This window comes from Lissotriton helveticus, chromosome 9 (genome assembly GCF_964261635.1).
Source record: "Lissotriton helveticus chromosome 9, aLisHel1.1, whole genome shotgun sequence".
NCBI classification, from domain to species: Eukaryota; Metazoa; Chordata; class Amphibia; order Caudata; family Salamandridae; genus Lissotriton; species Lissotriton helveticus.
Window position 1 is genome coordinate 464,861,750 of NC_136070.1, and position 15,685 is coordinate 464,877,434.

The following is a 15,685-nucleotide window of genomic DNA, read 5'->3' on the forward strand; positions in this document are numbered from 1 at the left end:
GGATGCGTCCCTCCTGGGATGGGGCAGCCACATGGGAGAGGTGGAGATCAGAGGCCTCTGGTCTCCAGGGGAATCCAGGCTCCATATCAACCTTCTGGAGCTTCAGGCAATCCATCTTGCACTGAAGGCATTCCTTCCCTCTGTCAAGGGGAAGGTGGTGCAGGTGTTCACAGTCAACACCACCACCATGTGGTCTTACAACAAACAAGGTGGGGTGGGGTCGTGGACCCTATGTCAGGAGGCTCTGCACCTCTGGAAATGGCTGGAACGTCAAGGCATTTCATTGACGGTTCAACACCTGGCAGGTTCTTTGAACGCCAGGGCGGACAAAGTCAGACGCCGGTTCCTGATTGATCATGAATGGCGTATTCACTCTGAAGTGGTCTCTTTCGACAGTGGGGAGTGCCTTGGTTAGATCTATTCGCCACCGAAGAGAACCCACAATGTCAGCTGTTCTGTGTTTTGGAATTTCCAAGGCGGCACTCGCTTGGCGACGCTTTTCATCGCGTGTGGAGCTGCGGTCTATTGTACACCTTTCCGCCTATACCACTTCTGCCCAGAGTGCTGAAGAAGATCAGGTGCGACCGGGCCCAAGTCATTCTTGTGGCACCGGACTGGGCTCGAAGAGTTTGGTATCCCGAGCTACTCAGTATGAGCATGGATCCCCCAATCAAACTGCCTCTTTGGGAGGATCTCTTGTCCGCAGCAGCAGGGGTCGGTCCTCCACCCGAACCTGTCCAGCCTCAACCTACATGTGTGGAGATTGAGTGGCGACAGTTGGTTCCTGACTTGCCTCTTGAAGTCGTGATGTCATTCTGGCAGCCAGGCGTCCCTTCACTAAATCGGTATACGCCTGCAGGTGGAACAAATTTCTGGCATGGTGCACAGCAGAAGCTGTGGATCCCCTTTCTGTCCCTGTTTCAGAGGTCCTTTTGTTCCTTCTTTCTTTGGCCTGGCAGAGCTCTGTTGTGGGCACTATCAAGGGCTACCTTTCTGCAATCTCTGCCTTTCTCAGGCTACCTGATCAGCCCTCTCTTTTCAAGTCCCCTGTTGTTAATAGATTTCTCAAAGGCATTACTCACCTGTTCCCTTCTATTCCGTTTGTGTAGCCGCAGTGGGACTTGAATCTGGTACTTACTTTTTTGATGTGTGCTCCTTTTGAGCCGCTCCACAACTGTCCTCTTCGTTTGTTGACTTTGAAGACTGCTTTCCTCGTTAACATCACCTCCGCTAGGCGCGTAAGTGAGCTCCTGGCTCTTTTTTGTAAGCCTCCTTTTCTGTCAGTCCATCGGAAAAGGTTGTGCTTCACACTCGTCCTTCCTTCTTGCCAAAAGTTGTAACTGCTTTTCACATTGGGCAGTCTATCATCTTGCCCACTTTCTTTCTGCCGCCGCACTCTTCATGAGAGGAAGAGAGGCTCCACCGTCTGGACCCAAAACGTGCACTTTCATTTTACTTAAATTGCACATAACCGTTCTGGGTGGATGACCAGCTCTTTGTTGGCTACATGGGTGCCAAGAAGGGCCGGGCTGTACACAAGAGGACTATAGCCCGCTGGGTCGTCTTGTGTATCAAAGCCTGTTATTCTCAGGCTAAAAATGAACCTCCGGTGGGGTTGCGCGCCCATTCTACCTGGGCGACAGCAGCTACTACTGCACTGGGACGTGGTGTCCCCCTGCAAGACATCTGTCAGGCAGCCACGTGGGCCTCGCTGCACACTTTTACTAAGCATTATTGCCTTGACAGACAAGTCTGGAGAGACTGCTTCTTTGGCCGTTCTGTCCTCCGTGACTTTCTGATGTGATCTTTGTTCGCAGACCCACCACCGGGGTTGGTATTGCTGGGGTATCTATTCTAAGGTAAGGAATCTATCACTAACGTGTCTCTTTTAAATGCACAAGTTACTTACTTGTGTAACGATATTTCTGTAAGAGACATTAGGTAGTGATAGATTCTTTACCTCCCCACCAATCCCCCCAGTTCTGCAAACTGATTTCTAGGGTTAAGGTCATCCCTTTCAGAACCCTAGTTTCAATGCACCAGTGGTCAGTATCTTGCATAGATCTGCGTTCCTGGCGCGGAAAGTCGTGTACAGAACTGACTTTAGCGCACATGGGTGTGTCTAAGTAGCTCCAGCGATGTCATCTCGTCGACTAGGATGCCAGCAACGTACGCGGAGTCGTACAACGACGCCTACCGACGCGCAGGGGTACTGCTGACGAAAAAACTTTCCAGATCCAGTCTGACGCCTGGGGATGTTCGAAGGTAAGGAATCTATCACTAACTAATATCTCTTACAGATATATTGTTACACAAGTAAGTAACTTGTGCTTTAGGTTCTGCTATTTTAGAGGCTAGAGTCTTCCATCCTCCCCATGCGATCTCGCTTTCCATCGTGTGGACATATGACATACTTCCTGCTCTACTATGTCAGTGTATTCTGTAAGCAAATCTTGTATTTGAGCTAGTTTGGTCCGGTGGAGCAAGGTTCATAGCTTCTCTAATGTTGGTAGGGTCCCCTCTATTTTTTGTAGTTTTTTTGCATAGCACTTTTAGGATACCTGCTTGTACTCCTATGCACTCACCTGATATGGTGGCCTTGAAAGCCTCCTACTGCGTCCACACCTCTCTGCGGACCCCTTGTTATCCTGAAAAAAGTGTGCGATTGCAATACCTATGCTTTCTTTAAACACCAAGTCTAATAATGATGTGGGTTGATGCTTCCATTGATACGGTGGGGGAACATGTGTAGGTATAGCAAGTTCCAGCAAAACAGGGCCATGATCTACTAACTTCTTAGCCAAGTCGGTCACTGCTATTATCCATGTGCTAATTTCCCTCAAGACCAGCCAACAATGCAGTCTAGACCATGTGTCGTTCACTGAGAGATATACGTCCCCTCCCTGGAGTCTGGATACCGAGATCTCCACACATCTACCAACCCTACGGCTTCCATAATTTTGCTAACTGTCAGGGCGGCTTTCTTCCCGTGCCATTTTGTGTGGCAGAAAGGTCAAGGTATATGTTAAGATCTCCACCCCATATCATCTCTGAGGGGGGCTGGGCTTCTTGGTGTTACCATATCTTGCTGTAGAATGCAGGGTCGTCAACATTAGGGCCCTAGGTATTGATCATCACCTTCGTGCCCCCAAACAACCCTGTACCAGTAGGAACCTCCTTTATTTGTCTGAGTGTAGGAGATTGAATGACATCCCCTTCTTTACTAGTAACAACACATCCCTAGAATAGGTGGAGTGCAACAAGGCCACCCTCATCACTGCCAATTTAGGCCCTATGTTGTGTTCTTTGAATTTTGTGAGCTATTCCTTGCAGCGGTGCTATTTGCGTGCCATGGCAACCAAGGTATGGCAGTACCTGTCTCGTTTCTTTTGGATTATTAAGACCCACATTAACGTTTTAATCAGGCCCATGGGGTGCGCCATTTCAGGTGAGTATTCTTACATATCCTGCGAAATAGTGGGCAAATACCAGCAAATAGCAATGTACTCTGCACTCATCGTAATGTGCACTGTCTGCAACATCGAACAAACATAAGTCCCCCCTCCTGCTTTAGCGCCTGAACTTGCTAAAGCCATCCCAAACAAACATAAAAATGAAGAAAAAAACAGGTCCAAATATCAATTCCAGGGGTATACCCTTTGGGGGTCGCTAGATGCTGGTAACCCCTTCCGATGGTTGGTGATGGCCGAATTTCACAATTTAGATTGCAATAGAATAGTGCAGTTAATGTGGGACTACTCATTACCATATATATCTGGATCACAATAACATAGTATCTATGAATTTCACTTGAGGCAAATCAGTAGATACCTATCATTTACAAAGGGCACCTACAACAAACCAGAACCCAAGAAGCCATGCAGTCCAAAGACCTGCCCCCTACTGTCTCTCAAAGCAGGCACAGTTATTGTCACAAAGAGTTAGCTGCCACATGGCAGCTACCTGCTGCCTTCAGTTGCTCCATATAGGCTCGCCCGCCTAGTACTCTTTGGTCGCCATCATTTCAGGTCGTTCTCTCTGGCACTTTAAAAATGTTTTAACATAGTTCATGGCCATTATTGGTGAGGTGAAGATCTTATTTTGGCCCCCAGCCTCTATGCGCAGCCGGGCTGGGTACAGCATGACGTTCTGAATATGTTCAGTTTGAAGTTTTTTTTTAACTTGAAGAAAGTCTTTACACACAGCTTGGACCGCTGAGGTGAAATCAGGATAAAATGCATTGTGGTTTCCCTGGTAGTTTATGGTCTTCTTCTCCCTAGCAGGCGAAGCACTGCATCCCGATCCCGGTAATTTAACAGCTTGACGATAATCTTGCTCGGAGGAGCTCCCAGTACAGATTGCACCGCTGGTGAGCTATGCGCTCTCTCCATATCAGGACTGCGGACAAATCCGAAGATTATTGCGGCAGGAGCGTGCCTCTAAATCCTCAATTTTGGCTATGATTACAGCTAGCCACTTCTCCATGTTTAAACATTTTGTGGCAGCAGTGTGTAGGCCATCTTCTGCAGTTGAGATATGCTGCTCAGCCTCCCCCAGCCAGCTCCCTGTTTATCTAGTTTAGCCGCCATGTGGTCCATACGCAGGTTGAGCGCATCTATTTTGCTGTCTATTGATTGCAGACTTTGCTGCATGGCTAAGAGAATAGTTTCTAATGCCGTTGCTCCCTGTGATGGAGGCTCCTGCTCAGAGTCTGAGAGCGCATGTTGTTGAGTTTAAGTAGGTTTCAGTGTTCCAAACGTTGGGCGAACTTGCTGCCTATCTGTTTTCCCCATAGTGCCAAGGTCTCAGAGCTACCAGGCGGTTAACCTCTGCTTTTTTGTCCCCGCAGTCTTAGCATGGTACTCACCCGGTTGGATACAGAGCTATCCTTCTCTGGGCAACCACCTCTTCAGTTCATGGTGACGCTAGCCACAGAACATCACATTCCCCCTTACTGACAATCCTTATTCTGCACATTTGCTGCTCCTAGACCGCTAATCATTCCATACAGTGGTCTTGCTGGCACAGATGTGCTGCAGTGCAGTCACTTGGATGAAAATATGAAAATACTTGCTACTGCCTTCAGTAAGTAGTAGCTTACCCTCCGGGCTCACTTTCCAGTAAAGAGCCCCCTCCCCAGCACACGAGCTAGCCGTGCAGGCTGCTCACTTGTTTGGGCATTCTTGGAGCATGATAAGTCTCCCATCTAGTGTCCCAGCTGATGACAGTCAAAACTCTGGCCCTTATCAAGAGACCTCTTCATGCTTTTCCTCCTCCCTCCCTTCCCTGAAGTGTGGTGTCTTTCCTACCCTACTCTGAGGTCATCAGTTTATTCTTATGTGGAGAGTATGGCCACCCTACTGGTCCCCCCTCATGTTTCTCCTTAGACACTCTGATGCAAACCCACCTGACACCCTCCTTCCCAAGCTAACTTGGCTTCATGAGCTTGTAAATTAGGCGCTAGTGCAATCCCAGTGAACATTTTCTTAAAATATGTTCTGTTATGAACAAATGGGAACGCACCTTCTACATCCCCGCCTCACTGCCTTTCGCCCTGCCCTCTAGTGACTGTAATGATGAATCAATAACATCTACCCAAGTGTAGAGAATCCTTTGGAGTGTCCCTAACCTTTGATGGTATAGCTTTGCAGTCAACCCAATCTTTCATCTATATCCCCCTCATGAGTGTACTATTGCGTTCTCTTGCTCGTCCAAGCTAAAGATTGCGTTCCTGCCCAAGTTGTGCAACCTTCCCATAAGCAATGTAGGCCAATGTTTCTCTGTACCGCAGTCATCTATGTAAGTGCATTTTGTATCGAGGGACTTCTTGAAGGTCATATTATTTATTGAAGAGATCTCTATTTATAAGAAAAGTGTCCTAGGGGACATTGAAAGATTGAGTGAATCAGTGTGAGATTTATTCCAGAAGAGTTTCCTGAGAATGTGCCGTTGAAATAGATAGGGTCCGTTCTGCTTCCACTCAGTCATTTAATCACATTTAATCCCTTAGGCAGTCCCCGAAAACAGGCATGAAAGGTGTTCCTGCCATTTAAAATTGACACTGAGAAAGTATCAAGGCAAACGACCACCATCGTTTAAGAAATTCATAACTTCCGAGTGTTGCCTTGAAGTTTAAAATTGAGGTGTCCAATGCCAAGGTGTTGAACATTGAGGCTCTTGCTTTCAGTGGGAAAGCTTTTTTTTTTTTTTTTTTTGTATATAGCGCTAGGAATCGACTCCCGGAGGAGTATCTCCACGCTTCGACCGCTGGGGAACACGTCCTGGCTCACCCTGAGAGATGGTCCCTGATGGGTATCTCTAAGGTGCGACCAAGCATCCCCGGCGGTCTGGGGGGGCCGTTGTGAAGATGAGGCAAGCTGATGCCCAGAGTTGCCGAGTGTGGTTTCTGACTAGAGTAGGCACCGAGGCGAGAATTATCGAGTCCGCTGACCCTGGTCCACGACCCTGCCGCGTCGGGAATCGAACCCTGGTCCCGGGTCGTTCTCTGCTTACGGGTCTGCCGCCTCTAACCAGTGAGCCACACTTCTCCACTTCCAATTCGGCTCTGCCGTCTAGACCCTTGACATAGTAGAAAATGGTGATTTAGACTTAAAGATTTATGCCAGAGGCTAATTTTCCTCACCATTTCTACCTGGTTCAGTACAAGATGTAAGAGCCAGAAGAAATTCTTTTGAAACCTACATCAGCAAAATTCAAGACGTGTGATGACTCTTCCTGACCATGAGGTACCTAGCAAGAAGTGTATGTTGATTCCTGAACGAGTTTGCACTCCGGACAGAAGTCTTCTCAGGGATCTGACACCTCTGTCCATCCCAAGTACCTGTCGCATTCTGAGAAGGGATGTCACATTCAGAAGTTACGTTGCATTAGAATCACTATTGAAGTCCTACTACCCATCTTCTCCGTCGATTTCGTCATCAGTGCATTACTTTTCTACTTTTTTTTAATCCAAAGGTGCAGTGAGACTGAATATTAGATTCATTTTCCCTCTTCCTCCCCAAAACTAAATTCTATTTGATATTTGGGACTTAGACGTTCTCCATAAAGGGTTGGCGACTTCTGCAGTCCGCCATCCACTGAATTATTTCTTTTGCAGAAACATTCATTAAAAGACTTACAAATCCTCCTCTGGAAAGTCTGGTGCTTGTTCTGCTTTTGCTGAGATGTTACCTGGATATAAATACATTCCTCACTAATGCCTATGTTAGGACTCTGTAACATATACCTATGTAGGCCATGCATCTCTACAAAGCCTCTTCAGTTAAATAAAGAATTTTAGTTACTGTTACCTCTAAATTATCCAGTTTAATTGAATTAGTGTCTGTTCTGTGAAAGAAGCGAAAATGTGCATTAGATAGGAATGCTTTAAAGAAGAATGTTTTCTTTATTTTGGGCAACTTTGAAATATCAGGCATATAGGGAAATGTATTCTGTTTCCAGGAAGGAGAAGTAGGTTTCCTCCGGACATCCGACCTGCCTCCCACTGACATGTCTAAAAGGCCACCTCCACTTCTTGTCGGGGCATGACACTTTGGCATGTAGAAGTGATTGTGCATGATGGGGAGCAGAGGAGGAGAGGTAGCGTTTGATTGTGGATTTACAGCTGGCTAAAAATTAACATTGCTTCTCTGCTCTCCAGTGGATTAAGAACTACCAGTGTGAAAGTTATTATAGTGAGCATCTTCTGCTCATCTCAAGAAGCATGCTTCTGTGAAGATTTGAATTAAAGTCTTGTATTTTACTTGCAGCCATTACTCATAATAACCATTCAAGAGCTAATATTCATGACTATTGAACCAATCCGTTTTAACCTTGTTTTAATCTTACCCTTGTGGTCTACCATTATCCATTTCTTGGCAGTCTGTCCGCAACGAATGTGAATGGAAGAGGTTTGGAAACATTGTGCCTATGTACCACTAATGCTTACTTAATCCACGTCCTTAAACTCCTTCTTTGCACCAGCACACAGACTGCATCCCTGTAGTATCTTTAGCTGCATAGCATAGTATAGGTAAAGGTTTGAGCAAATGTAAGGGTTTCATGGGCACCCGTTCTATCCGAGCCACGCTGATAGCATCAGACGCAGGCCAGGGTTTTCCTTTTAAGCAGTTTTTGGTTATTTTGTTATAGACTTGGACTCCCTGAATTCCAAAAAGGTTGAGTTACTACACAGGTTACTTGCTTTTCACATAATCTACATTTCTAGCACTTGCTGTGGCAGTGTGTTTACAACTGGACCCCTGGAGCCAAATGAGCTACTTTGAAACCCATTTTCATCTCTGAACCCAGATGGTTACTCACATAACTATCCTCTTTCAGACAATGCGGAGCAAAAAAGACAATGGAGCCTTCCTCCTGTTTCCTCTCTGACCTCTTCACTGATAAATTCGGAACTGGGGCATCAGCAGTGCCACAAGGGGTGCTTGTTTTGCTACAGATCTGAAAAATACTTTTGATTTCAAATGTTTTTATTCAAGTGTATAGCAGGCTACAAAATATGTTTGCATTAGAGCAAAAAGCACTTTTTCAAAATTCAAAGTATTGCCTAAAAATACTTAGCTCTGGGATTAGAATTACGTACAGCACGTAAAACATTTTGCTGTAAATTTCTAAACAGTAGAGACTCTCAATTCAGAATCCCATCTTCCATTCCTATTAGACCTGTTAAAATTTTGTTTGAAATAAAGGAAACATTGAGTTGATTAAGTGTGACAGTAGGATAATGTGTTTATAATTTCTATTTGATGTTCACGTATCCCACCATAACAGACTGTTTTGTTTACAGACTCTTCCTGTGGGTCCTGCAGCACAAGGAGGCCAAAAATGGGTGTCTCGTTGGGCAAGTCTTGCTGATAGTTACACAGACTCTGGGCCAGCTAGTATTTTGTTTGATGTTGAACAGCAGAGCCTACCATCTGAAGGTAAGTGTCTCATAAATCATTGCACATTTATTTTGTTCATCTTAAATTAACCAGGAGGCTGATAATAAAAGGAAATTGTTAAAGCTTTCTTGAAAAAGTGTCTCACAGCATATGTTAGTCTTTTATCTATAAATACATTTACCAGTGTTTGTATACACCTCTACACACTTTTTGTTTTTTAAAACAATTTCTATTGAAACAGATTGTAGAGCATTCCAGCGACAACAGACTTTGTATAGCTTGTAAACACGTTACTACCAGAGTCGCACATCGTCTTTTACAGTTTACAGGAATTATCACTTCTATACTCCCCCCTTCTTAACCCTCTCCAACCCACGGGGACATATTGCAGGAGGTCATACAGCATATTTTGTTCAAATACTTGCGTCTGAATCAGAGTCCTCAGGCTGCGGGCGTTCACATATGCCTCCTCGGTAGGTGTTCCATCCCCCCAGACCATCTCCCGTTTTTTCAGGCAACCCCGATGCATGTAGACCGATCTTTCTGCAACCATAGACAGATCCATATCTGCACCACTGAGCGAGCCTGGGGCAAATCCTAGAACCCCAGCGTTGCGCGACAATCCTTTTCGCTACCGTCATTCCTAACGTCACCCAATCCTGGGCCGTCGTGTTCAAGTCTGTTGGGTCCCATATGTTAAGCAGGCAGCATCTCGGACTTGCCAACACAGTGATTCTCGTAACCTGGGAGAGTGTCCTCATTACTGCCATCCAGTAGCCCACTATCTTGGGGCAGCTCCAGATGGTATGGAAGAACGTTCCCGCCTCCCCACACTCCCTGAGACAGTGCGGCGTGTCAGCCCTCCCTATCTGGTGTAGGAGTGCCCTAGTATAGTATGTGCGTGCAGAATTTTTCGCTGCACTAATCGAAGCCTTGATGGTATAGCAGCTTCTTTAGGGGATGCAAACGCCTCCCTCCACTCCGCCTCGTCGATGTCCCCCACCTCGAGCTCCCACTTGGCCTTTAGGGTCTCGTCTATTGTTTACTATTTTCTTGTATGTTAGTGAAATTGCTCTTTTCTGAAGGTGATTGGTCAGGAGTCTATCCTCCAGTTGAGGGGAGTCCTCCGGATTCCTGTCCGGGGGTAGTAGGGACTGCAGCGCATGTTTAATCTGCATATAGCGGAACCTCTCTGTCTCCGCTAGCCCATATGTTGCCTGCAAATGAGCGAAAGTGACCATCCCACCTTTCTACCACAGGTCTACAACCATCAATATTTCTATTAAGTCCCAGTTATGGAACCCCCTAGTGTTGCCCAGCATCCCAAGTTTCTTTGTATCCCACAGTGGCATGGCCTACGTGACCACCCCCTCCCATCCAAGAGCTCGCTGTGCCTCAAACCATATACGTATTGTGTGTAGTGTCGGTCCTGTGATATTTTGCCTCTTCTTTTTATTGTATAAGGCACTCATAATTCCTGCCGGTGCTAGAAGATGTCTGTCCAGCCTGACCGCCGGGTCTTCCTGGGGGACATGTAACCAATAATTAATCTCGACTAATTGGGAAGCCCAATAGTATGCTTTAATATCCGGTAGAGCAATCCTGCCGTCATAGCAACTTCTAGAAAGTTTTTGAAGTGCTATGCGAGGTGTCTTCCCGTCCCAGAGCAGCGTTGTTACCTCCGCATTGATCGTTCCGAAATAGGTCGGGGGGACAGGGAATGGAGTATTCTGTAACGCGTACAGAAATCTAGGGAGTGCTACCTCTACACACTTTTGAAACTTCTGTCCAACTATGCCCAGCATAGGGACACTGGAACCACTCACAGGATGAGCTGGGTAGCAAAAGAGCCTGGCAAAGGCGCCTCTTCAACATGTTCCTTTAAGGGAGTAACTTTATGATGAAAAAATGTCACCCTGTGTGAGTGAGGGTTTGTTAGGGTTTGTGTCCTTTTTTATGCATACACTGTGAACAAGAGGACCTAGCTCCAATTCAGCACTGAATATCTTACTCTCACAATTCCCTCCGTCAGTATAAATTAGGGTGTGTTGGTTCATTGTAATGTGCGCTGAACTCTTAATTATTTTCTATCCCTCCATTCAATATAGCCTCTCTATTCCCATTTTTTGTTACTTATGAATTGGGCATTGCCCCATGTTGTATACTGTGGTTGCAGCGTAAGCAAAATGTGAATGGCAATTATATATGTATAGCTATATAGATATAGATAGATATTAATATAATATACTGGTGGGACAACTAAAAGGGGCTCTATGCCCAGTCCTGAAATGAGAGCCTGGCAGATGGGGCAGGTGAAGTATATGGATTTAGCATGCCAATTGAGAGAGAAAGGTTGACTACCAAGATCTTCCTCCCTGGAGCAACAATTGTATCTTTCAGTCACAAGTTTACATTTTAAAAGTTGTAATTTGAATTTATACCTTGATATGTAAAACTTTCTGACCAGCTCACCAATGAGTTATGCATTCGGGAGTGGGACGGCCGAATTTTACATGAGTAAAATGAATTGGCTTTGTTAGACCATAATGAGCATTCAAAAGTAATGTTTTGTTCTATTAAAATAGTGTTTATTTTGGTTATTTTCCTTAAATAGTAGCATCATTTTTGTATGAAGGTTGGCAGTGACTTGTGCAAATTATATGTAGTTTGCATTCTGTTAAATCACAATAGTTGTGCTGCAGTTGATTGTAGAGAAGCTTCATTTGTGCTGTGTTCCAACACAATTATGGCACATTGTTATAATCTGGGCAAGTGGACATTGCGTGTAAATGTGTTTTAAGTAAATGCAAATTATCTCATGAGTTGATGAAATGTTAAAGAGGTACTTCCAAAATCTCATTTCGTTTACATTGTGTCTATATTGGTATGGTTCCCACTGTGTAACTGTTTGCACATGTGTCTATGGTTGTATATTCATTTAATTTAGTATTGATCAGTGTAATAGATCTAGTATGATGTGATCCTCTCTACTGGTAAATACCTTAATCTGTTGTTATTTTTAAAGATTTCGCTGAAGGTGGAGTTGTCAATAAATCAATTTCTGGAGATGCTGATTTAGTATTGCCATCACGAACTAGACGACTTCTTCCCCAGCTACCACCTAGTGAGAAGTCAGAAAGCCCAACTCCTGTTCTTTTAGCTGGCCCAGATTCATATTCAGATCTCTATGGAAGAAATATTGGAAGGCAACATGAGAAAGAGTCTGGTTCCAGATTAATTGTTCAGGAGGACTTGGATCCTGATAGTCTTAGTGATTCAAGCAAATCTGATGATGGGTTCAGCAGTGAAAAAGTCAAGAGAGCCGAAGAAATCGGTGAAGTAGCTGACGAAGATATTAATCTGGGGAAAGAGCTGAAATCTGAAAGACTAACACAGGCTGTTCAAAGAGGATCAAAAACAGTTAGCAAGCCAAAGGGAACTTCTTTTTATATAGAAGCAGAAAATGGTGAAATGGGTGGTCCCTTGAAGGCCCCCGTCAATATGTCTCGCTGCCAAATGGACAAACAGTCCAATGATCATGACTATCACATAAAAACGAATGGAAAGCAGATATCCCAGGAATGTAATGGAACAGTTGTTAGCACAGTAGGGAAATTGACTATTTCGCTTCATCAGAGCCTTCCTCAAGAGAGAGAAAATGTAGCAACAAAAGACACTTCGTTTGTGAGGCAAGAAAGTTTTACCAAAGATAAATCAAGTAGCAGTGTTCCTCATAACAAACTTCCACATATATCGACACATCCTTTGCTTAAAGATTTGGAAGCAACTAAGTCAAGCTACCTGGATTATAATCAAGAAACTCAATTAATACTTAAGGAAACTGAAACTGCTTTGGCTGCTTTGGAAGCTAAAATACGTTCCCAGTCCCATCGTCTTGACAGTTCTGAAAACATTCAGCAAGAAGACTCTTTGTCTGGAGACTCTGATGTGGACACTGCAAGTACAGTCAGTTTGGTTAGTAGCAAGAATGCCCCAAGTCATGCTCAAACGCGGAGAGTTGTGAGCAGTTTGCAGAAAGAGAAGTCCTCTTCCACGCCATCTATAAAAGATCAATGTACCACACCAAGTGCTCGTGACCGACTATCGGAAAAACGTAGGGCTGTTCCTTCTGAATCTGGAAACAGAGGAGAGGGGACTAAACGTTTCCAAATGAAACGTAGCACTGGAACTCGTGGGTCTCTAGATTTCACTGATGAAGATAGGAATACAAGTCTTCCTTATATTATTGGCAACGATGCTACCTCTTCGGATTATGAACATCCTGTCTCCAGGTCTGTTTCTAGAAGAAAACCATTTTCCCAGTCCACTAGAGAGGATTCATCTAGGAGTGCTTCAAGTGCGCAAAAGGTTCAGCAAGTTCTTACTCGATCCAACAGTCTTTCAACACCACGACCCACAAGAGCATCTAAGCTCCGTCGTGCTCGGTTGGGAGAAGCATCCGACAATGAGTGTGCAGATGCAGAAAAATTATTGTTGAACACTGAGGTTTCTGTCTCGAATTCTGCTTCTTCCAGGCAGTCAGCAGATGCTAAAAAACCCTCCAGACTTGATATACTTGCGATGCCAAGGAAACGAACCGGTTCGTTTACTACACCAAGTGATTCAGAAAATGCAGTGCCCCGATCAGGTTTTTCAGGGCGCAGCATTGAGTCAAGTTCTTCCATTAGAAAACCAATTATGGCGGAGGTGAAACCCACTACCAGAAAAACTGTACCACCAACCCTCAAGCAGCCACTAAGCAGGGCTCGTCCTGGTAGTGTCAGATATTCTTCCTCTTCAGGTAGGTGCCAATATATATTTATAAAATGGAAATTCATGAAAAGCTTTTGAAGAAACAAATGTGTTAAGTGTTTGTGATGTTATGCAGTGCAGTTAATATGCCTAGGCCAGTGAAACACGTTTTGGAATTCCACTGTGCATGCACCTTGCTGTGAAATGTTCATTTTGTCCCTTTGCACTCCTTTTTTTGCTCTTTTTCCTTCCCTTGTCTATTATATGGATCACGGACACTGCCAAAGTTCTTGAGGACATAAGCAACTTGTAGTTTTTTCTGCTGTTAAAGTGGACTTCTGGATTTTGCATTTGGTTTCATAAATACTCTATACTGCATTGCTCAAGCCTATTCATTAGTATTTTACACGGAAGAGCTTTTGAGGAGTGTGACCCCATCAGCTGGAATATAGTAGATGTGAAGGGTCCCCTCTCCCCTGCCTCTTGCATTGGCAGAACCTCTTTGTCATGATGGTACCCACAGAGTTCAAAGTGCTTCAGGAGTTGAAATGTAGGGAGCACCACTTTATTTAGTTGCTTAGTTTTAGAAAAATGCTAGTCCCTTCGACTTGCTATTTTGGCCAGGCTATCTGATGACATCTTCAACACCTTCAGAAGTGATTTTAATTGAATGTCTATCATTCTTATATGTATTTCTTCAGGTTTGTTGTGCTTGGCAATCTTAGATTGCCATCCTCCCTTTCAATCCCACTCTGTCTCAGCTCCAAAAGGCTTGGTCTTATGATGTTGACATTGCTGGCCCAGCACATTACTATTTTACTGTTGCACCTTTGACAACCTTGTTCCAGTGACTGCAGTTCTTACACAGATTCTTTCACCACATGCAGTTGATAAAGGAGAGGACAGGCCTAACCTCTCGGTTCTGTACTTGACTGTACTGATTGAGCCTTACTGTCTTGATGATAGAGACTTAGATGCGAAGACCGAAATGTGGAACAAATTCTTGGGTTTCATGACTTGTTATGTTGACTTCAAGAACCATTGCTGTAATCTACCAAGAGCGTTTTTTGCACAGTTCTTATCTGTAGACAACGCAGATTGTATACCCCTGTGCTTAAGTGTCTGGGATTTTCCTACACTTTTTGCAGCAATCCTAACTTTCTGAGGGCTCTTTCTAACCATGCTTATAATCGGATCTGAGTTTGCCAGACGTGTTGGTTTCTCAGTGTGCTCACAACAACCAATTGATTCATTCGTTCATTCTTGAGTGATGTCCTTATCAGAATACATAGTGGTCTCCACTGCTTTCTTTTAGAAAGAGAGTCTACTCTAATGTGTTGCCTGTCTGTGTCAAACATTTTCATCTCTTGACATCGTGCTAGAGCCAGAGTGGCTCTTGGAACCAGGTTCAAAAAAACATTCCCACCATCAGAGCTGAGCCCATTCCTGTTCTCTTCAAACAGAGAATTTGGAGATGGTGACTTGCAGAGTTTCTCTCCAGTTGCAGATGTGGGTTTGCCTCTGTGCCATATATCTGGGAGCCACCTTTCTGGGAGCCACTTAAATGATTACTTGGATTTGTTTAAAGAGAGGTACACTAGGTATTTAAAGAACACTCATTTGACATTATTTTTTGCAACCTATGTGATAGTAGTTGTGTCTCCTTTGAGCTAGAACTTTGGCAATTTATGGGGTGCCACAGTGCTCACTCTGATACTCTTTTATGTTTGTAATGTTTATGCCAGGGTTGTGAAAGCAAATGTGGTCCAATAACACACTATTTGGATCATGTGTACTAATAAGCACAAATTAGCTCATTTATTACAGCAATTTTAAGGCATATCATTGCTACAGTAGATTAGAGCTCAAGTGCCTTGAGAATATAATGATTAATGTATATGATTTATCTCCGTATACGGATTTGCCTCTTGTGCTCAGATTAGGTTTAAAGAATTGTATTTATAACTAACTCGCATGAAAAATTGTGAAGGCGTAAAACATACACGTGATATGCTACTTAATAGCATTGT

At 44.3% G+C, this 15,685-nt stretch overlaps 1 protein-coding gene across 2 annotated transcripts in view; it reads left to right on the forward strand.

Annotated features, from left to right (window-relative positions):
- Positions 1-15,685, forward strand: part of CEP170B (centrosomal protein 170B) — a 420,899-nt gene that overhangs the window by 271,496 nt on the left and 133,718 nt on the right. For both annotated transcript variants that reach the window (XM_078660287.1, XM_078660288.1), the window contains exons 11-12: positions 8,807-8,942; positions 11,929-13,704. In XM_078660287.1, coding sequence (XP_078516413.1) covers positions 8,807-8,942; positions 11,929-13,704 — 1,912 coding nt within the window. The remainder of the gene's footprint in view (positions 1-8,806; positions 8,943-11,928; positions 13,705-15,685) is intronic.